This window comes from Notolepis coatsorum (assembly GCF_963971535.1).
Source record: "Notolepis coatsorum genome assembly, chromosome: 4".
NCBI lineage: Eukaryota > Metazoa > Chordata > Actinopteri > Aulopiformes > Paralepididae > Notolepis > Notolepis coatsorum.
Window position 1 is genome coordinate 190,907,062 of NC_140168.1, and position 17,433 is coordinate 190,924,494.

At 42.5% G+C, this 17,433-nt stretch overlaps 1 protein-coding gene across 1 annotated transcript in view; it reads right to left on the reverse strand.

Annotated features, from left to right (window-relative positions):
- arap2 (ArfGAP with RhoGAP domain, ankyrin repeat and PH domain 2) overlaps window positions 1-14,937 on the reverse strand; it is a gene marked incomplete at its 3' end in the record, with an annotated part of 497,512 nt that extends 482,575 nt beyond the window's left edge. Inside the window, 2 exon segments of the mRNA XM_084312192.1 lie at window positions 1,277-2,159; window positions 14,842-14,937. Of these exon segments, the coding sequence (XP_084168318.1) occupies window positions 1,277-2,058 (782 nt within the window). The 5' untranslated portion in view covers window positions 2,059-2,159; window positions 14,842-14,937.
- Between the last annotated feature and the right edge of the window lie 2,496 nt (window positions 14,938-17,433).

Genomic DNA, 17,433 nt, shown 5'->3' on the forward strand with positions numbered 1-17,433 from the left:
TAGGACAGGCATATAATCATTATGCTTCAGCCTCTACCTTTTCAGTCACTGCCAGAAACAAAGACCGTTGACCTTATTTACAGTCTGGAATGATTGTGCATATTATAGTGTCATGATGAATGAATAAAACCACCACCACCACCGCCACCGCCCGCTGCTGCTGCTGCTGCTACTACTGCTACTACTACTACTACTACTACTACTACTACTGCTGCTACTACTACCACTACCACTACCGCTACCACTACTACTACTACTACTACTACTACTACTGCTACTGCTACTGCTACTGCTGCTGCTACTACTACTACTACTACTGCTACTGCTACTGCTACTACTACCACTACCGCTACCGCTACTACTACTACTACTACTACTACTACCACTACTACTACTACTACTACTACTACTACTACCGCTACCGCTGCTGCTACTACTACTACTACTACTACTACTACTACTACTACTACTACTGCTACTGCTACTGCTATATCCTTTCAGGCAATAGCAGCTTATTATTCAAGGTGTACTCCACCTTTTCAAATCCAGTGTGATGATTAAAGTACACATTGCTATGCTTTATTATAAAAGTGCAAATTATCAGGATTCATATAATCGGCTTTTTCACACTCTTTTTCAGCACATTCGAGGTGCTTAGTCCCAGTTATTCCAGCACCTCGTGGTGTTTACGCATGTATGCATTGTGCAAAACACATGAATACCAGTTCACCGAATGCTGGCCGTATTTATAAATTGTTTTTAATAGGGATGTCCGATATTATCGGCCGACCGATATTATCGGCCGATATCGGCAGTAAAATGTGATATCGGAAAATATCGGTATCGGTTTAAAAACAAAAAAAAACAATAACAATAACAATATTTGTTATATATATATCCAGTGAAATTATTAGTTACCTCAAATTATTCCGTTTTTTGGACGGGGAAACCCTGCATATATCGGTATCGGTTGATATCGGTATCGGAAATTAAGAGTTGGACAATATCGGAATATCGGTATCGGTAAAAAAGCCAATATCGAGCATCCCTAGTTTTTAACTATTTGCCAATTTGTTATTATGAAATAAATTCCAAGCATTTTCAAGGGTTTCAAGCGCCTAAATGAACCCTTACTTTATAACTTCATGAATTATAACATGCTCACATGGTACAACAATAATGTATGTATTGCATATTGATGTTATTATTTTTATTTGACATTTTCTTTGTACTTTTTTAAATGTACATGTCATGTGAGGGAAGGGAGTGCGCGTACCAGGCTGGAGACGGCCGCGGCGCCTGGTGTGGGATCTCGGGGACGGGCCGGTGCCTCAGTTTATAGGAGCGGGTGGGCCGCGCACCTCTGCAAGCCTTAAAGCTGGGGCCTCTCTCGTAGATGTCATTCTCCACCATCCCCCCCGGGAAAGCACCCTGGTCCTCAGTCTGCGGGGGCGCGCGGCAGGGGGTGGACTCCGCCCCGGAGAGGGAGGGCTCTTCGGAGGAAGCCTCCCAGTCGGACGGCATCTCGGAGCGGGGGGAGACGGAGTCGCTGCTGCTGCTGCTGGACGTAGAGGCGGAGGAGCGCTGGTGAGCGCCGCGGCGAGGGGGGTCTCGCGGGGCCAGCCGGGGCGGGCTGAGGGACCCCCACTTCGACACATCCGCATCCCTGAACTCGGCGTCCGACACCAAGCCCACTCCGGGCGGTAACGTCTGGCTCGCCTCCGAATCGTAACCCCGACTCTCTGTCGGCTGCGGCTGCGAAGAAGTCCCCCTCTTCATGAGCCTGGGGCTCGGCACGGGCTTCCTGCGGCCCCTGCCCTTCCCTCCCCCGGCCTCGCCCCCCTCTCGCCCCACGCCGAGTGCCTCCAAGCTGCGGAGGACGCGTCTACGGTGGCCGGTCGGGAACACTCGGAGCTCCAGGAGGCGCTCGTCGGTCAGGTCCCTGCAGTCGTCCAGAGCTCGGTAACCCCCCTGCCGGAAGCAGACCGTGTATTGGGGCAGGTGCAGGCTGGTCAGCCAGTCCAGGATCTCCCGGCTGGTCTCCGGAGGCTCCAACATGGCGGCCTAGCGGATCCTTGAAGGCTGGCACGGCGGAAAGGGTTGAAGGAGCGCCAGGAGGGTCGGCGGCATCAGTGAAGGCGATGGGACGGAGCTTTGAGCTGTAGGTGGGGGGGAAAGAGATAAGCTAAATAATTCATGGTTTAATGAAAACCCTACACTATAAGAAAAAAAGCTGCAAGAAAACGGTAAATGTCTGGCATCAATGGTTGCCAAATACTTACTGTCAAATTACAGTAAAATCAAATACATTTACAGATTACAACCTTTATGTAATGGTTAATATTTTGATAAAAGGTAATTTACTGTATTTGTATGGCATTTACACTTAAAGTAGAAAATCTGTAATCTGTAAAATAATAGTGAATTTCCTGTGAAAAAACCTTTATTTTTTACAGTGTAGTCTTTTCTCTTTATACATTTAAAGATATAATTTAACCAAAATGATTCTGAGAAAAGGACACTTCTGAACCACATGACTTTTGGATAGTATCAAGTATCACGATACCGGTTCTAAAACGATACCACGGCAAAAACCTAAAGTATCAGGAAAAGTAATGGAATAATAATATTAGATGACAGAACATGAAAAATTATTAGAGAGAGAGAGATTCGGGGATGTCTATTCAGCAGACAGTGTTGACACGGTGACGCCCACTATGCAAAGCGTGCGCTCTGACTCTCTGAAATTCGCATCAGAAGGGCGGCTGGGTGGCGCAGCGGACATTGCGCTCGTCACCAACGCAAGAGACACCGGGTTCAAATCCGGCTGTCGCCGTTGTCTCCGGCTTGGGCCGGCCGTCATACTAACTCAATTGGCAGAGTCAGCGGGTGGAAGTCGATGGGTGGTAATCTGGACGTTGTGGACAGCGACTCCTACAGGTCGGTTGGGGATGCCTGCACAGCAGAGACAGGAAATAGCGGGGGTAGTGTGAGCCTCCCACACGTTACACCTCGCCAATGAGAGTCCGCGCTGGCAGGTGAAAAGATGTGACAGGCTGCCTCCTCGTGTACCGAAGGGGACACGTGATGCAAGGCTTCTATCCTCCCTGCGACCGACCTGTGGGGGGCATATGCGAGCAATGTTCAAGACAGGGGAGGGGAGAATTGGAAACAGCGAAATTGGGATGGGAGAAAAATAAGGGGAAAAAGTGGATACAAAAAATTAATAAAAAATACGCATCAGGCTATTATTCTAAAAGTATCGATACTAGCGCGGCCGGGTAGCGCAGCGGACTAAGTGTCTGTCTACCACCACAGAGCCAGTGGGATCAAATGCGGCTGTGGTGCCTCCGGCTTGGCCGACCATCCATACTAACACAATTGGCAGTGTTAACGGGTGGGAAGCCGGCGTGGGTGGGTCCTGGTCGTTGGAAACAGCAACTCCTACAGTTCGGTCGGGGCGCCTGCACAGCAAGGGAAGGATCTGGGAGAGGTAGTGTGACCTTCCACACGTTACACTCTCCCAGTGAGAGTCCGCGCTGCCAGGTGAAAAGAAGCGGTGGGCTGGCTACACATGTGTCGGAGGAAGCATGCGATAGTCTCTGCCCTCCAGACCGACAGTAGGGGGTAGAGTGCGCAACGACCAGGAAGGGGGATTGGGAATTGGCATAACGACTAACATTGGGATGGGCGAAAAACGGAAAAAGAAGGGGGGAAAAGATAATTCAAAGGTATCGATACTAATAAAATGTGATCGAAGATTTGTATTGAACCGTTTTTAACAGCTGGGTATCGCAATAGTTTTCTAGTATCGGTGTATCGTGCAACACTACTTCTAACATCTGCTTCTGGTCCCCAAAACAGCAGTGACGAAGCTCTGCTGCTTTTGAATGTGGTCTGAATGTGGTTTGTTCTCCACATTCTGTCACAAAACCAGTTCCGTCTCTCTCGTTGTCTCCTGGTGGTGGCTATATCCTATATGTTACAGTAGCTGCCTTGCTGACCAGCTCAGGCCGTGCTGCTAGCTGGCTGCCTGGAAACACAGAACTTCAGTCTGCTTTGAGCTGTCACTCAGTCACTCACTCTCTCCCTCTCTTTCTCTCTAGTGTCACACACACCATACCTCATTTTGCATTTTTATTTTGCATTTTGTACTTTAGTTTGTATATTTCTATAGTCTTTGGACTTTATTCTTTTCCTTTTTTTTTACTGCATGAAGCACATTCTCAGGGGGCTCATACAGAACCGAGCATCTCACTGTAATGTACTTTATACGTGACAAACCAAACTTGAACCAAATATGGACCCCCCCCCCCCCCCCCTCTTGCTTGATCTAACCCTGCCTCATAACAAATCTAGTGGGGTTAAACCTGGAATCTAATCTAGTGGGGTTAAACATCAAATCTAGTGGGGTTAAACCTGGAATCTAATCTAGTGGGGTTAAACATCTAATCTAGTGGGGTTAAACCTGGACTCTAATCTAGTGGGGTTAAACCTGGAATCTAATCTAGTGGGGTTAAACCTGGAATCTAATCTAGTTAAACCTGGAATCTAATCTAGTGGGGTTAATCCTGGAATCGAATCTAGTTAAACCTGTAATCAAATCTAGTGGGGTTAAACCTGTAATCTAATCTAGTGGGGTTAACCCTGGAATCTAATCTAGTGGGGTTAAACCTGGAATCTAATCTAGTGGGGTTAAACCTGGAATCTAATCTAGTTAAACCTGGAATCTAATCTAGTGGGGTTAATCCTGGAATCGAATCTAGTTAAACCTGTAATCTAATCTAGTGGGGTTAAACCTGTAATCTAATCTAGTGGGGTTAACCCTGGAATCTAATCTAGTGGGGTTCAACCTGTAATCTAATCTAGTGGGGTTAAATCTGTAATCTAATCTAGTGGGGTTAAACCTGTAATCTAATCTAGTGGGATTAAACCTGGAATATAATCTAGTGGGGTTCAACCTGTAATCTAATCTAGTGGGGTTAAACCTGGAATCTAATCTAGTGGGGATCAACCTGTAATCTAATCTAGTGGGGTTAAACCTGGAATCGAATCTAGTTAAACATGGAATATAATCTAGTGGGGTTAAACCTGTAATCTAATCTAGTGGGGTTAAACCTGTAATCGAATCTAGTGGGGGTCAACCTGTAATCTAGTCTAGTGGGGTTAAACCTGGAATCTAATCTAGTGGGGTTAAACCTGGAATCTAATATACTGGGGTTAAACCTGTAATCTAATCTAGTGGGGTTAAACCTGGAATCTAATCTAGTTAAACCTGGAATCTAATCTAGTGGGGTTAAACCTGGAATCTAATCTAGTGGGGTTAAACCTGGAATCTAATCTAGTGGGGTTAAACCTGTAATCTAATCTAGTGGGGTTCAACCTGGAATCTAATCTAGTGGGGTTAAACCTGGAATCTAATCTAGTTAAACCTGGAATCTAATCTAGTGGGGTTAATCCTGGAATCGAATCTAGTTAAACCTGGAATCTAATCTAGTGGGGTTAAACCTGGAATCTAATCTAGTGGGGTTAAACCTAGAATCTAATCTAGTGGGGTTAAACCTGTAATCTAATCTAGTGGGGGTCAACCTGTAATCTAGTCTAGTGGGGTTAAACCTGGAATCTAATCTAGTGGGGTTAAACCTGGAATCTAATATACTGGGGTTAAACCTGTAATCTAATCTAGTGGGGTTAAACCTGGAATCTAATCTAGTTAAACCTGGAATCTAATCTAGTGGGGTTAAACCTGGAATCTAATCTAGTGGGGTTAAACCTGTAATCTAATCTAGTGGGGTTCAACCTGGAATCTAATCTAGTGGGGTTAAACCTGGAATCTAATCTAGTTAAACCTGGAATCGAATCTAGTGGGGTTAATCCTGGAATCGAATCTAGTTAAACCTGGAATCGAATCTAGTGGGGTTAAACCTGGAATCTGGAGGCAGTGTGGTGATCGTCACAAGAAAGAATTGTGATACTTAAATCCGATGGAGTTTTTGGTCACTAGTTGCTGAAATGAAGTTGTTCCTCCAGTTATTTTGACAGAAACAAATTCAGTCGTCATCATCATCATATGCCGTTCTCAAATCAATGAGTAATTGTGTAATGGTGATTATGATTTTTTGCCATGATCGAGCAGCCCTAGTAACGGGAAATACCTTGTGCCATCAACTGTTCCAACGTGAGGAGACTTGTTATCCTTATCTGACATGATGACACCGGGAGGTCATAAACTGCAGACAAGGCAACCCAACTGGTTGTAGACATCTACATGCATTCATGCAAACACTTACTAAGGCCGGGCCAACACGCACACAGCACGTTACACACACTGTACACTATTCTGTGAATACAGTTGTGAATACCTCTTCTACCTCATTTTTACATTTTGTAATTTTTAGTTTTGTATATTGTTTGGTATTTTGCTGTTTTATGAAGCACAATCTCAGGAGGGTCATACAGAACCAAGCATTTGACTTATATGTGACAAATAAAACAAAACTTAATTCATATTAGAGTAATGTATGATACTTTTATTGCATTGCATTTTGTAGTAGTATTTGTAGTGTACCTAGGAGTAGAGATGTTTCGATACCATTTTTTCCTTTCCGATCCGATTCCGATACCTAAGCTTTGGGTATCGGCCGATACCGATACTTATCCGATACCAGTGCATACATAAAAAAAAAAAAAAAAAAATATATATACATTTTCTATAAATATATATATATATATTTTTTTTTTAACAAATACTGTTTTATATACTGTTTTTTAGTAATAACTAGAAAGTAATGGTATTTATTAAACAACAGGTGATTGTATAGATTTGTATTAGTATCATTATCAATGAGTATGGGGCTTCAGCACTGCAGATATACCCTACTCCAAAGATCCACACGGACATTATACGTTGCTGCACTCGCTACCCACTGGCTCTGCAGATATACCCTACTCAGTCTGTCTACAAGGCTCCGTTGAAGTAGCAGAGGATCTGTTGTGATTTTTGCACAATAAATATTCAACATCCCCCTTTGAGACTCCGCCTCAGACTCTTATCATTTGGCACTAAAAGCTAAACATTGTTGCCGATATGGCTGTCCGCAACATGTCATTAATTGTGTACGCGACGTGCAATTGTGCAATGACGACGTTACCGTTAGCTAGCATGAGCTACCGGTATATGGGAAGACCATAGAAGACTGTAACGTTACTGGTGACATTGTGATTTAACTTGGAATACTCCTTTGCCAACTTGCTGTACTTTGCTTGCAGGTCTGCAGCCATTATTGCTGGATTATATGAATAGCCCCAACTTTAGCCAAGGTAATGTTAAAGCTAGCTTTCGGTTAGCTGTTCAATGCTAATAACACCAGCCACCAAGCGAACCCATGAGCTCCCCGTCAACACCGCTCTGTCGGGATGATGACATTTAAGAAAGTATCTGCTGTTAAAATGACAAATGGCATTGACACTTTAATCGATTAAGCACACGTTTGTTTTATAATGCTTACTCAACAGACCACAGTGTTGATAAATTACGTCATATGGTATCGGAGCGCAGCATTAGAGGGTACTCGCCGATACCGATACCAGCATTTTAGCCAGTATCGGCGGCTTTTCCGATACTGGTATCGGTATCGGAACAACTCTACCTAGGAGTGTAACTAGGAGTTTACATCTGTAGCCTAGCTGTGAGATGGTCTGCTGTAGCTGTTGGTATTTCAACACTTTGGTTAGGAAGGCTTCTTCTAAGCTGTAGTCAAAAGTACAGCCAACCTCAAGAATGGACACCTCTCTAAGGTGTTAATTTACCACAAATACATCAGGGATGTTAGCTGTAATACTAGAGAACATGGAATCATCATTGCACAGGTTGAACATGCGTGGCTTCACAGTAGAATGCTTAAACAGCGTGATGGAGGACCTAAAAATCTCTCACTCACACACACACACGCACACGCACGTCGCACACACACACACACAATGTGTGAACATGAGCTCCTCTCTCTCGAAGCCAGAAACCAGAGACACAAGAATCAAAACTTGTGACGCCCTCAGGTATAAGGTCTGGAGCTGCTCCGTTGACAATGAATGGGAGATTCTGTGGAGCCACCGAGTTTGTATACTCAATGATAATAATAACAATAATTCATTACATTTATATCTGATCTTTATTCTACGGTAGTCGTTTCACTTCTGAAACAGAGGATGCGAGTACTCAATGAGCTTCATTCTATGGTAGTGTTTACTCAGTAGTACTCATTTATATATTTTATACCCAGTTTAATCACCTGTACATTGTATATTACTATTGCACTTTACTGTTACATTTGCACTCTGATCAAACTTATTTTCATTGTACTGTACTTGTGCTGTAGAATTTACTATACATTCTAATCTAATCTAAAATGTCAGCCTCCTACGGGACGAAAACTGTGGCCGCCAGAGGGTGGGGACACTTTTGTAGACCAACTAACCAACATAGCGAGAAAACAGAGCTGCTGGTCACAGCTAAAAACAGGTCCAAGTAACACAGGATATAGGCCACAGCCCAGTTCCTAGAAGCATCGACAAACCTCAACGACCCGACAAAACCAATCGTTGATGGATGATGGGTGTGTGTCCATTTCCTGAACCTCAGCCTTGGGGGACAGCAGCAGCAAGTGTGGACAGTATTTCCCATTCACGCCACAAGTGTCCAGGCCCATCTACAGTAGAGTTCCTAAACTGACCACAGTATCCAGACCCATCTACAGTAGAGTTCCTAAACTGACCACAGTATCCAGGCTAGGGGTGTGGAAATGTCTCGATTCTAAGATGCATCATGATGCAGACTTGGATGATTCTGCATCTATGCATTTTGTTTACTCTCTTGCTAGCTTTTATGTTATTTTACAATGTAGCACTACAAATCAAATTTATATTGTTATTATTATTAAAGCTAGTGCTCTGGTCATGCATCCACTCAACTCATAGAAAATACAGCATCAGGCTGGGAATCGAGATACCTTTCTAGTATCTGTATCATGCAACACTAGTAAAGACATTTATTTTGACATTCTGATTTAAGAACTTTCTAAATAAAAGTTAATTTATCTGACTGCTTGTATTAATTGATGAAAAAGTAGCCATGTGCACTTTGTGCAGTAATATAGATTATAGAATTGAGGATGTAATATATTATTGAGCTGCATCGAGATTCATCATAGAATCCAGACCCATCTAAAGTAGAGTTCCTAAATTGACCTATTGTCACAGATGTGGTCAGCATGTCGTCTTTACCAAGGTGCCAAGTTACCTCCACAATTACTTCCAATATGTTAAAAAATAAATAAAAAATCACAGCCATGAAACCAGAGGTGGCAATGAGAATAATGTATGGGCTTTGATTTGTCCCTGTACACAATGTTTTAACCTGCTAGCTGCTACGCATAGAGTGTGTGTTGCCTGCATGACTGTCTGCATTGCTTGTCCGACTGTACTCTGTCACCTGACCATGTAATGTCCTTGTATGTTGCATGATCTGATAGATGTATGAATGTCTAGTGAGTGAATACAGAATATGTTTTAAATTGTTTCTATATTAGCTTTAATGTCTTTCTATTTTTCTGTTTCTTTTCTGGCTTTAACATCTAGCCCAGGGACTACAGCTGAAAACTAGCAACCCTGCTAATGTTGGCATATTTACAGTTTTTCATTTTTATTCATTTATAAATGTTATAAAACTGTTGATTGCTATGCACTGTCCCTGATCAAATAAACAGAGTAAATACATAAAAGAGTATAGTAGAGTAATGAGGGATAAGAGTAGCTCTAGACTATAACAGAACACTCACAGCATTAGGGGTGGGACGATACATCGACAGGGCTCTACGCTAACCTTTTTCCCAAGGAGCACATGTGCTCCTAAATGAAAAAATGTAGGAGCACACAAAGAATTTTAGGAGCACAGTGAAAATATTTCAAGTAACAGAGTTTATTTTAATTTTTTTAAATAAATGTATATTTGTACTGTGCGTGCAATCCGTGCATGTGCAAACGGGAACTGGACACACATCTGTGCAATAGCACATACCACCAAAGTCACTGGCCCACTGTGTGCGTGTGTGTGTATCTACACTGTGTGCTACAACTAGGGATGCACCGAAATTTCACCGAAAATATATCACCGAAACAGAAACAACCTGTAACCTAACGCGTGTTGTTGTGATGATGTCGCGCTGTCGGGAGTCACGCTGTTTCTATGTAAACTCTGCGCGCAACGCGTCCAATAAATGCGTCTTTAACATGCTTTTATATCCTTATTTACTATATGCCCGTCGCGGTTAATCACAGAGTGATCTAATATGCATATTATTCAGAGCGAGAGGGTTTCTCACATTGACGCTGTCTGTCTGTCGCGCGTTTTTATATATATATATATATATATATATATATATATATATATATATATATATATACACAGCTACTGTTTTATATATACTGTTTTTTTTTAGTAATAACTAGAAAGTAATGGTATTTATTCAACAACAGGTGATTGATTAATGATACTGTATTATGGGGCTGCAGCACTGCAGATATACCCTACTCCAATGATCCACTCAGTCGCTACCCAGTGGCTCTGCAGATATACCCTACTCAGTCTACAATGCTGGCTCCGGTGAAGTAGCAGAGGATCTGTTGTGATTTTTGCACAATAAATATTCAACATTCTCTTTTGAGACTCCGCCTCAGACTCTTATAATTTGGCACTAAAAGCTAAACATTGTCACCGATATGGCTGTCCGCAACATGTCATTAATTGTGTGCGAGAGGTCGATCAGTGATGACTCTAACGTGAGCTAGGTTAGCTAGCATTAGCTAACGTTAGATGGAAACAAGACAATATAACGTTACTGGTGAAAAAGTGATTTACCTTGGAATACTCCTGTGCCAACTTGCTGTACTTTGCTTGCAGGTCTGCAGCCATTATTGCTGGATTATGAATAGCCCCAACTTTAGCCAAGGTAATGATAAAGCTAAAACTAGCTTTTCGGTTAGCTCTTCAGCTAATGCTAATAACACCAGCAAGCGAACCCATCTGAGCTCCCCATCAACACCGCTCTGTCGGGAGGATGGCATTTAAGAAAGTATCTGCTGTTAAAATGACAAACAGCATTGACACTTTAATTCACGGTCGGTTACACACACGTTTGTTTTATAATGCTCACAGCAGACCGCAGTGTTGTTGATAAATTACGGGGGCCGGGGGGATTTAAGTTCTGCAAAAAAAGGTTGACCATACCATTGCAATCGTACGGTGCACAGCCCGTACTGTACCGGAGGACCACATTGACGCGGTACAGTACGTATCCGTGTACCGTTACACCCCTACTATCGATAAATCTAGGTGTTCTAAAATCTATTGCTATTGGTAAGACTAGACATAAAACTTAATGTTACTTGTGTCTCGGGAAAGTCTCGCATAGCGCAATGGCGGAGTTTCAGGAAGTAAATAAGCAAAATGAGAGCTTCCAATTGGTCATTTGCTTTATTTCCCATGAAACCAGTCACGTCACTCTACTGTGATTGGACCGTTGGCTTGAGTGCAATGTGGGACTTGTAGTTTTTTAACGATTCTCAGCGGAGAAATAAAAAGAACGACTGGAGCTGTAATCTGCACTCGCACACCGTGCAAGTCATTGATTTTTCAGGTTCGCAAACACATATTTTTAGGGGCATATGCGAGCAATATGGTCGCACTGTGGAGCCCTGATCGATCCAGATCGATATATCGATCCATTATCAATTATCAAATAGGATCGATGCAACGTAAAAAGATCGATTCAGATTGCGATACTCTTATTTTGAAAATCCCATCGTGAGCGTATCCGCCCGGCTGCAACAACAACAACAGTAGCTCAGCGCAGCTCAGCGTGTGTAGACGTTAGACAGCATTGCTTCAGAGTCCGCCTATTTTGCCTGAAATAAGTGCCTGTTGTTTTTTTCCCCACAAGGGGTCAAATGCATCTAACATGCTTTCCATCCTCGCCATTCCTTTATGCCCACGTCGCGTTAAATACCGAAATTAACGTTGCGTTAGGGTGAGCTAACTAAGCTAAGCTGATAGAGCCATAGAGAGACTGGGAAGGAGGGGGGTTACTGCATTCTCGAGATAGCCCCAATAACAGGATCTGGCCGGTACTGCACCTTCTGACTCCCAATATGCCTTTTCCAGCCAAAATACAGCGCTGTGATAGGATATTAATATCGGGAAAAAAAGAAAAACGAACCAAAAACAGTGAACAGGAGGGAGTGCAACATCGGCCGCATACCACCAGGCAGCGGTATTGGACTTTTGCGATCTCAGACTCATTCCCTATGGTAACACAGCCTTTCCTGGATGATTTATGAATGGAAATAGCGAATAAAAGAAATAACGATCAAATAACGAGTATACTCGTTGTTGGTGTCCAACGATTGGCGGCCAATAACGAGTATACTTGTCGTTGGCGGGGAATGAGTTAATTATAGCGCCCCCCCTTTAGGCCAATTGGGGTCATATTTGTTGGAAAGCATTTTTACACACAACTTCCAACCAATGGGCCAAAGTTCATGTTGTCGTCTCACGGGAATTTACAAAACCAATGCTGAAGGAGAATTTATTTTTAAATTCACACAAAAACAATAGGGTTTCTGCACTTGATGCTTGAAACCCTAATTACAAGAGAGCATTCGAGTCACAGGCGTGCCGTGCACGAGCGAGCTTGCACAGGTGTTGAGGCCTAACAAAAATAATGGTTGGTTTCAGGTTGCCGACCGACCCTGCCGATTTAGGTGCGACCCAATATATTTTATGAGTTTAAAAAAAAAATTATATATTAAAAAAAAAAAATCATTTTTTTTTTTTTTTTTTTTTTTTTTTAGAATAAAGTTTCATAGAAATCTTAGTCAAACATTTAGTATTATGGATATTAAACATGCTGGCAGAGTACATGCATCCATGTTGTTGTGAACATTTTAACCCTTTCACTGCCACACGACAGCCGGTTAACCCTTTCACTGTGACAATACAGAAGGTTAGCCCTTTACTATCACACAACCGACGGCGATGCTCCATCATTAGCATCATTAGCTCCGCATCCGCGGAGCTAATGATGCTAATGATGGAGCATCGCCGTCGGTTGTGTGATAGTAAAGGGCTAACCTTCTGTCGTGTGGCAGTGAAAGGGTTAATTAAATAAAGAAATTCCCTATCCATAGTCGCCGTGGGAAAGAATAAAAAAAAAAAAAAAAAAAAAAAAAAATCCCTACCTACCCATGGCCAAACTGACAACCAACCTGAAACCAACTATTATTTTTGTTAGGCCCAAGTCAGGTGCCGACGAAGCTTAGATGGATTTCCACTGTTCCAAACCAACGCCCATGGGTGCGTGTGAGTATGCGTGTGAGTATGCGCGTGCGTGTGTGTGTGTGCGTGTGAGTGAATGGCCCTCATACAGGGTTGCATTACAGCCTAATGGCCCACATCTATTGTATCAATGCTGGACAATGACTGAGTCACTTGGGTGAGCGGCGCGCGCATACTTTATTATCACACCGCACATTTCTGAACATCTCTGTCAAGAGAGCAAAGTCCAACATGACGCCTGCAACTCCTTCCTGGTTTATGAGGAGACGGCGCTCGCTTCTGAATTATTACTACAACAGGATGTGCGGTTGTTGAGTCACAGTGATTTATTTGTCCTCAATCTTGAATTCATTCACAACGGTCGGTATACGAGATCATTTTTGCCACCGGCCTACTGCCTACAATCACGTTGGTTTGAGGGTACATCCCCACCTAATTTTTGCATTTTTCCTTTTTAAAAGGTTTGCATTTTGTACTTTAGTTTACATAGTGTTTGGACTTTATTCTTTTTTACTGTATGAAGCACAATATCAGGGGGCTCATACAGATCCAAGCATTTCACTGTAATGTACTGTGTACACGTACCTTATAAGTGACAAATAAAACAAAACTTGAACTTGACCCAGCTCATTATGGCAGTGGTGTTAGGTATTTGCTTTGTGCAACGTGTTTCAGAAACTGTTGGATTGAAATGTGTGTTTGGTAATAACAGGCTGCACTTGTTTACATCGGTGGCAGGCAGTATACAGGGGCAGGCATGTGTGAAATTAAAATGTTCGGCTTTTTTGCATTAACATGCAGATTAATAAGAAAACACAGGCACTGAACTGACCCTGGGCTGCAAAAGCCTCGGATTTGCCTGCCACGGAATGCCAACTTCGAGAGCGACTGCCAGGTGGAAACGAGAGTCAAGTGCAGCAGCCTTCCGAAGCAGGTATATACGGGTTACACAAGTCCTTTTGCATCATATCTTCCTGCAGCCAGGAGGACGTGGCTTCAAGCAAGCTTCACATAACTACCGTACTGTCTATCTGTATGTATGTCATATATTGTTATGATGAATTGAAAATGGGGGACTCTGATGTAAACAAGACGAAAGTCTTTCTCTGGTCTGCAATCCCTTAACACTTGTGTACAATGAGCTGTACTGTATTGTACCCATTCTGCAATCTGTTAATCAAAACACACTGTCACGTCCCAAAAGAAAACACTGGTCATGCATTATTGGGAGCAATGAAGTTGCAAAAAATAAAAACATTTTAACAGCTGGACACACTTCTTTCATAGTCGTTTGTCTGCCAACGTCAGCCTATTATACGGGGCTTTGAAGAACTCGAGACAATTGGGAACTTGACAGTCTTTTAATGTTGACACAACATGCGTGCGCACGGTCCCCCCCTCCCCCTCCCCCCTCCCTCAAGCGCGACAAGCGGCTCCGTCGGCTGCAAACTTACCTGCGGCGTCAAAGAGTTCATAAAACTCAGGTGTTTTATTTTATATCCATCGATGTCTCTCTTCTCCTCGTCCGGTGTCCAGGCGGCGCCGCGCTGCAGACGCTTGTACTTTGTTTGTTGACGCGTGTTGTTGGTTTAAACGCCGCCCGCTCCTCGCTTCCTTCGCCTGCCTGTTCATGTCGCTCCACGCCCATAAAGTAGACCACAAGTGTGCACTGCACACACACACACCGATGGTATTTTGATATTGCATTGCGCATGCAGCCTGTTGCCCGTTTCAATCGCCCGAGAAACGCAATGCAAAGTACACATTATTATTACCATATAAAAGCACAAGGAAATGAATGTAAACAAGACGAAAGTCTTTCTCTGGTGCCGCATCCCCTTAACAATTGTGTGTATGTATTGAGCTGTACTGTATTGTACCCATTCTGCAATCTGTTAATAAACTTTTCAATCAAATCAATCAATGAACATGTATGCAACCCTCAAACATGTATTTAAACTCGAAAGGCAACTAAGGCTAAGGTTCCCCTAATTTACAGTCACGTCGAGTGTACAGAAATATGCAGCATAGGCCTACACAGCATATAAAATCATAACAATAAGACAAGACGTGAGGCAAATAGCAAAGGATATCAAATCCATTAAAACACGTACAACTTGATTGACAAATGTTGGAGGTCAAGGTTTTTAAAACTGCAAATCTAAAGCTTTATATTTAGCTTGACACGGCCAGAGTGGGAAATGTTGACTATTTAGATGTAGCTCGACACAGACAGAATGGGAAATGTTGACCATTTTAGATTTAGCTCGACACAGACAGAATGGGAAATGTTGACTATTTTAGATTTAGCTCGACACAGACAGAATGGGAAATGTTGACTATTTAGATTTAGCTCGACACAGACAGAATGGGAAATGTTGACTATTTAGATTTAGCTCGACACAGACAGAATGGGAAATGTTGACTATTTAGATTTAGCTCGACACAGACAGAATGGGAAATGTTGACCGTTTCTAACGGTGTAACCCCAAAGTGTAGCTATACTGAAGAAGGCCTTGTTGCACTGTTGTCTCGCTGTACAGAGCAGCGGGAGGAGACTCGTTACTGGCTGCAGGGCGGCGTGTTCCAGCACGATCCTGTGCACCTCAGGGCTATATTTCTACTCCCGACAGGAATGCAAGCGGCTTGCCCCTTATGGCATATGAGTCATGATGCAAGGAAGGAATCAATTGTTTTTCACTTTCATTATTGTTCATCATCGTTTTGTGTCATTGATTAGCCTACGGGACTGCAGCAGGCTTGTGTATCAGGCCTGTGTATCGGACATTGGGCGCGCTACTATTATTGACTAGAATAATGGGAATTGGTACAGCAATGTTTCAACGCTGACCTCCATTTCGACCACGACGTCGCCCCCCTCACAAACAAATGTGTAACCAGTTTAACGTCCCAGTTAAACGCTACTGAAGGAGCTTAGCTTAGAGTTTGTTACTTTTGAACCACTGCCATTTATAGCAGGAGGACATTGTGTTGTGCTTATTAATTTCATTTGAAACTTAGTTTAGACGATAAGAGGGCACTAGCAGAAAATATATATTATAATTTAAGAACTGTTGTGTAGTTAGATTTAAGGTGATTTGAGAAATATAATGACCTAACATGGCAATTAATACAAGTGTAGTAATGGAATACACTCTATTTGGAACCAACAGTGTAAAAACAGACATGATTGAACATTTTCATCAACTTTTGCCCTTGATTCTTATTTTAAATCGAGACCAGTTTTCCCCTTAAAAAAACAGTTCTGATTGAACTGTCAAGTCAAGTAATTTATTTATAAAGCACGTTTAAAAGCTCACGAGCCAACCAAAGTGCTGTACAATCAAAGCATAAAATCAATGTCCTAATATAAAATACACAAATACAAAAAGGCACAGCAGGACAACAGGACAGTACATTCAGAGAATAGGACAACAGCAGGCCAACAAGCGGATAGGGGAGCAGTGCACAAAGTACAGTATAACACACAGGGGACAGAGGAGCACAAGAAGAGATACAAGAGGGAGAGGGCAGGATAAAATTGCAACTGTGTGTGTACGTGGAGGCCATGAGCATGCTTGGAGGATGACTTCATGCCTTCAACAGGTAAAAAATCAAAACATAAATTATGCAGTACACATAGTCATCCACATGATGGTGCTTGTTGACCGCTTTAATGAACCCTTCAGACAGACCTACCGTATTCCTTTTTTGGAAAATCTTTGAACTGCTAATGTACTTACAGCTTGTTAGGCATTCAACTGGGATTGGAAATGTACATATATATCTGACCCAAAAGTACACAACCTCTCATATCTTTAATAATACACATCAATCCATCTTATATTATCATTGGAGATGTACATACATATCTGACCCAAAAGTACACAAACTCTCTTATCTTAATACACATCAATCCATCTCATATTATCTTTGGAAATGTACATATATCTGACCCAAAAGTACACAACCTCTCCTATCTTTAATAATACACATCAATCCATCTTATATTATCGTTTGAAACGTACATTTATATTATACACATA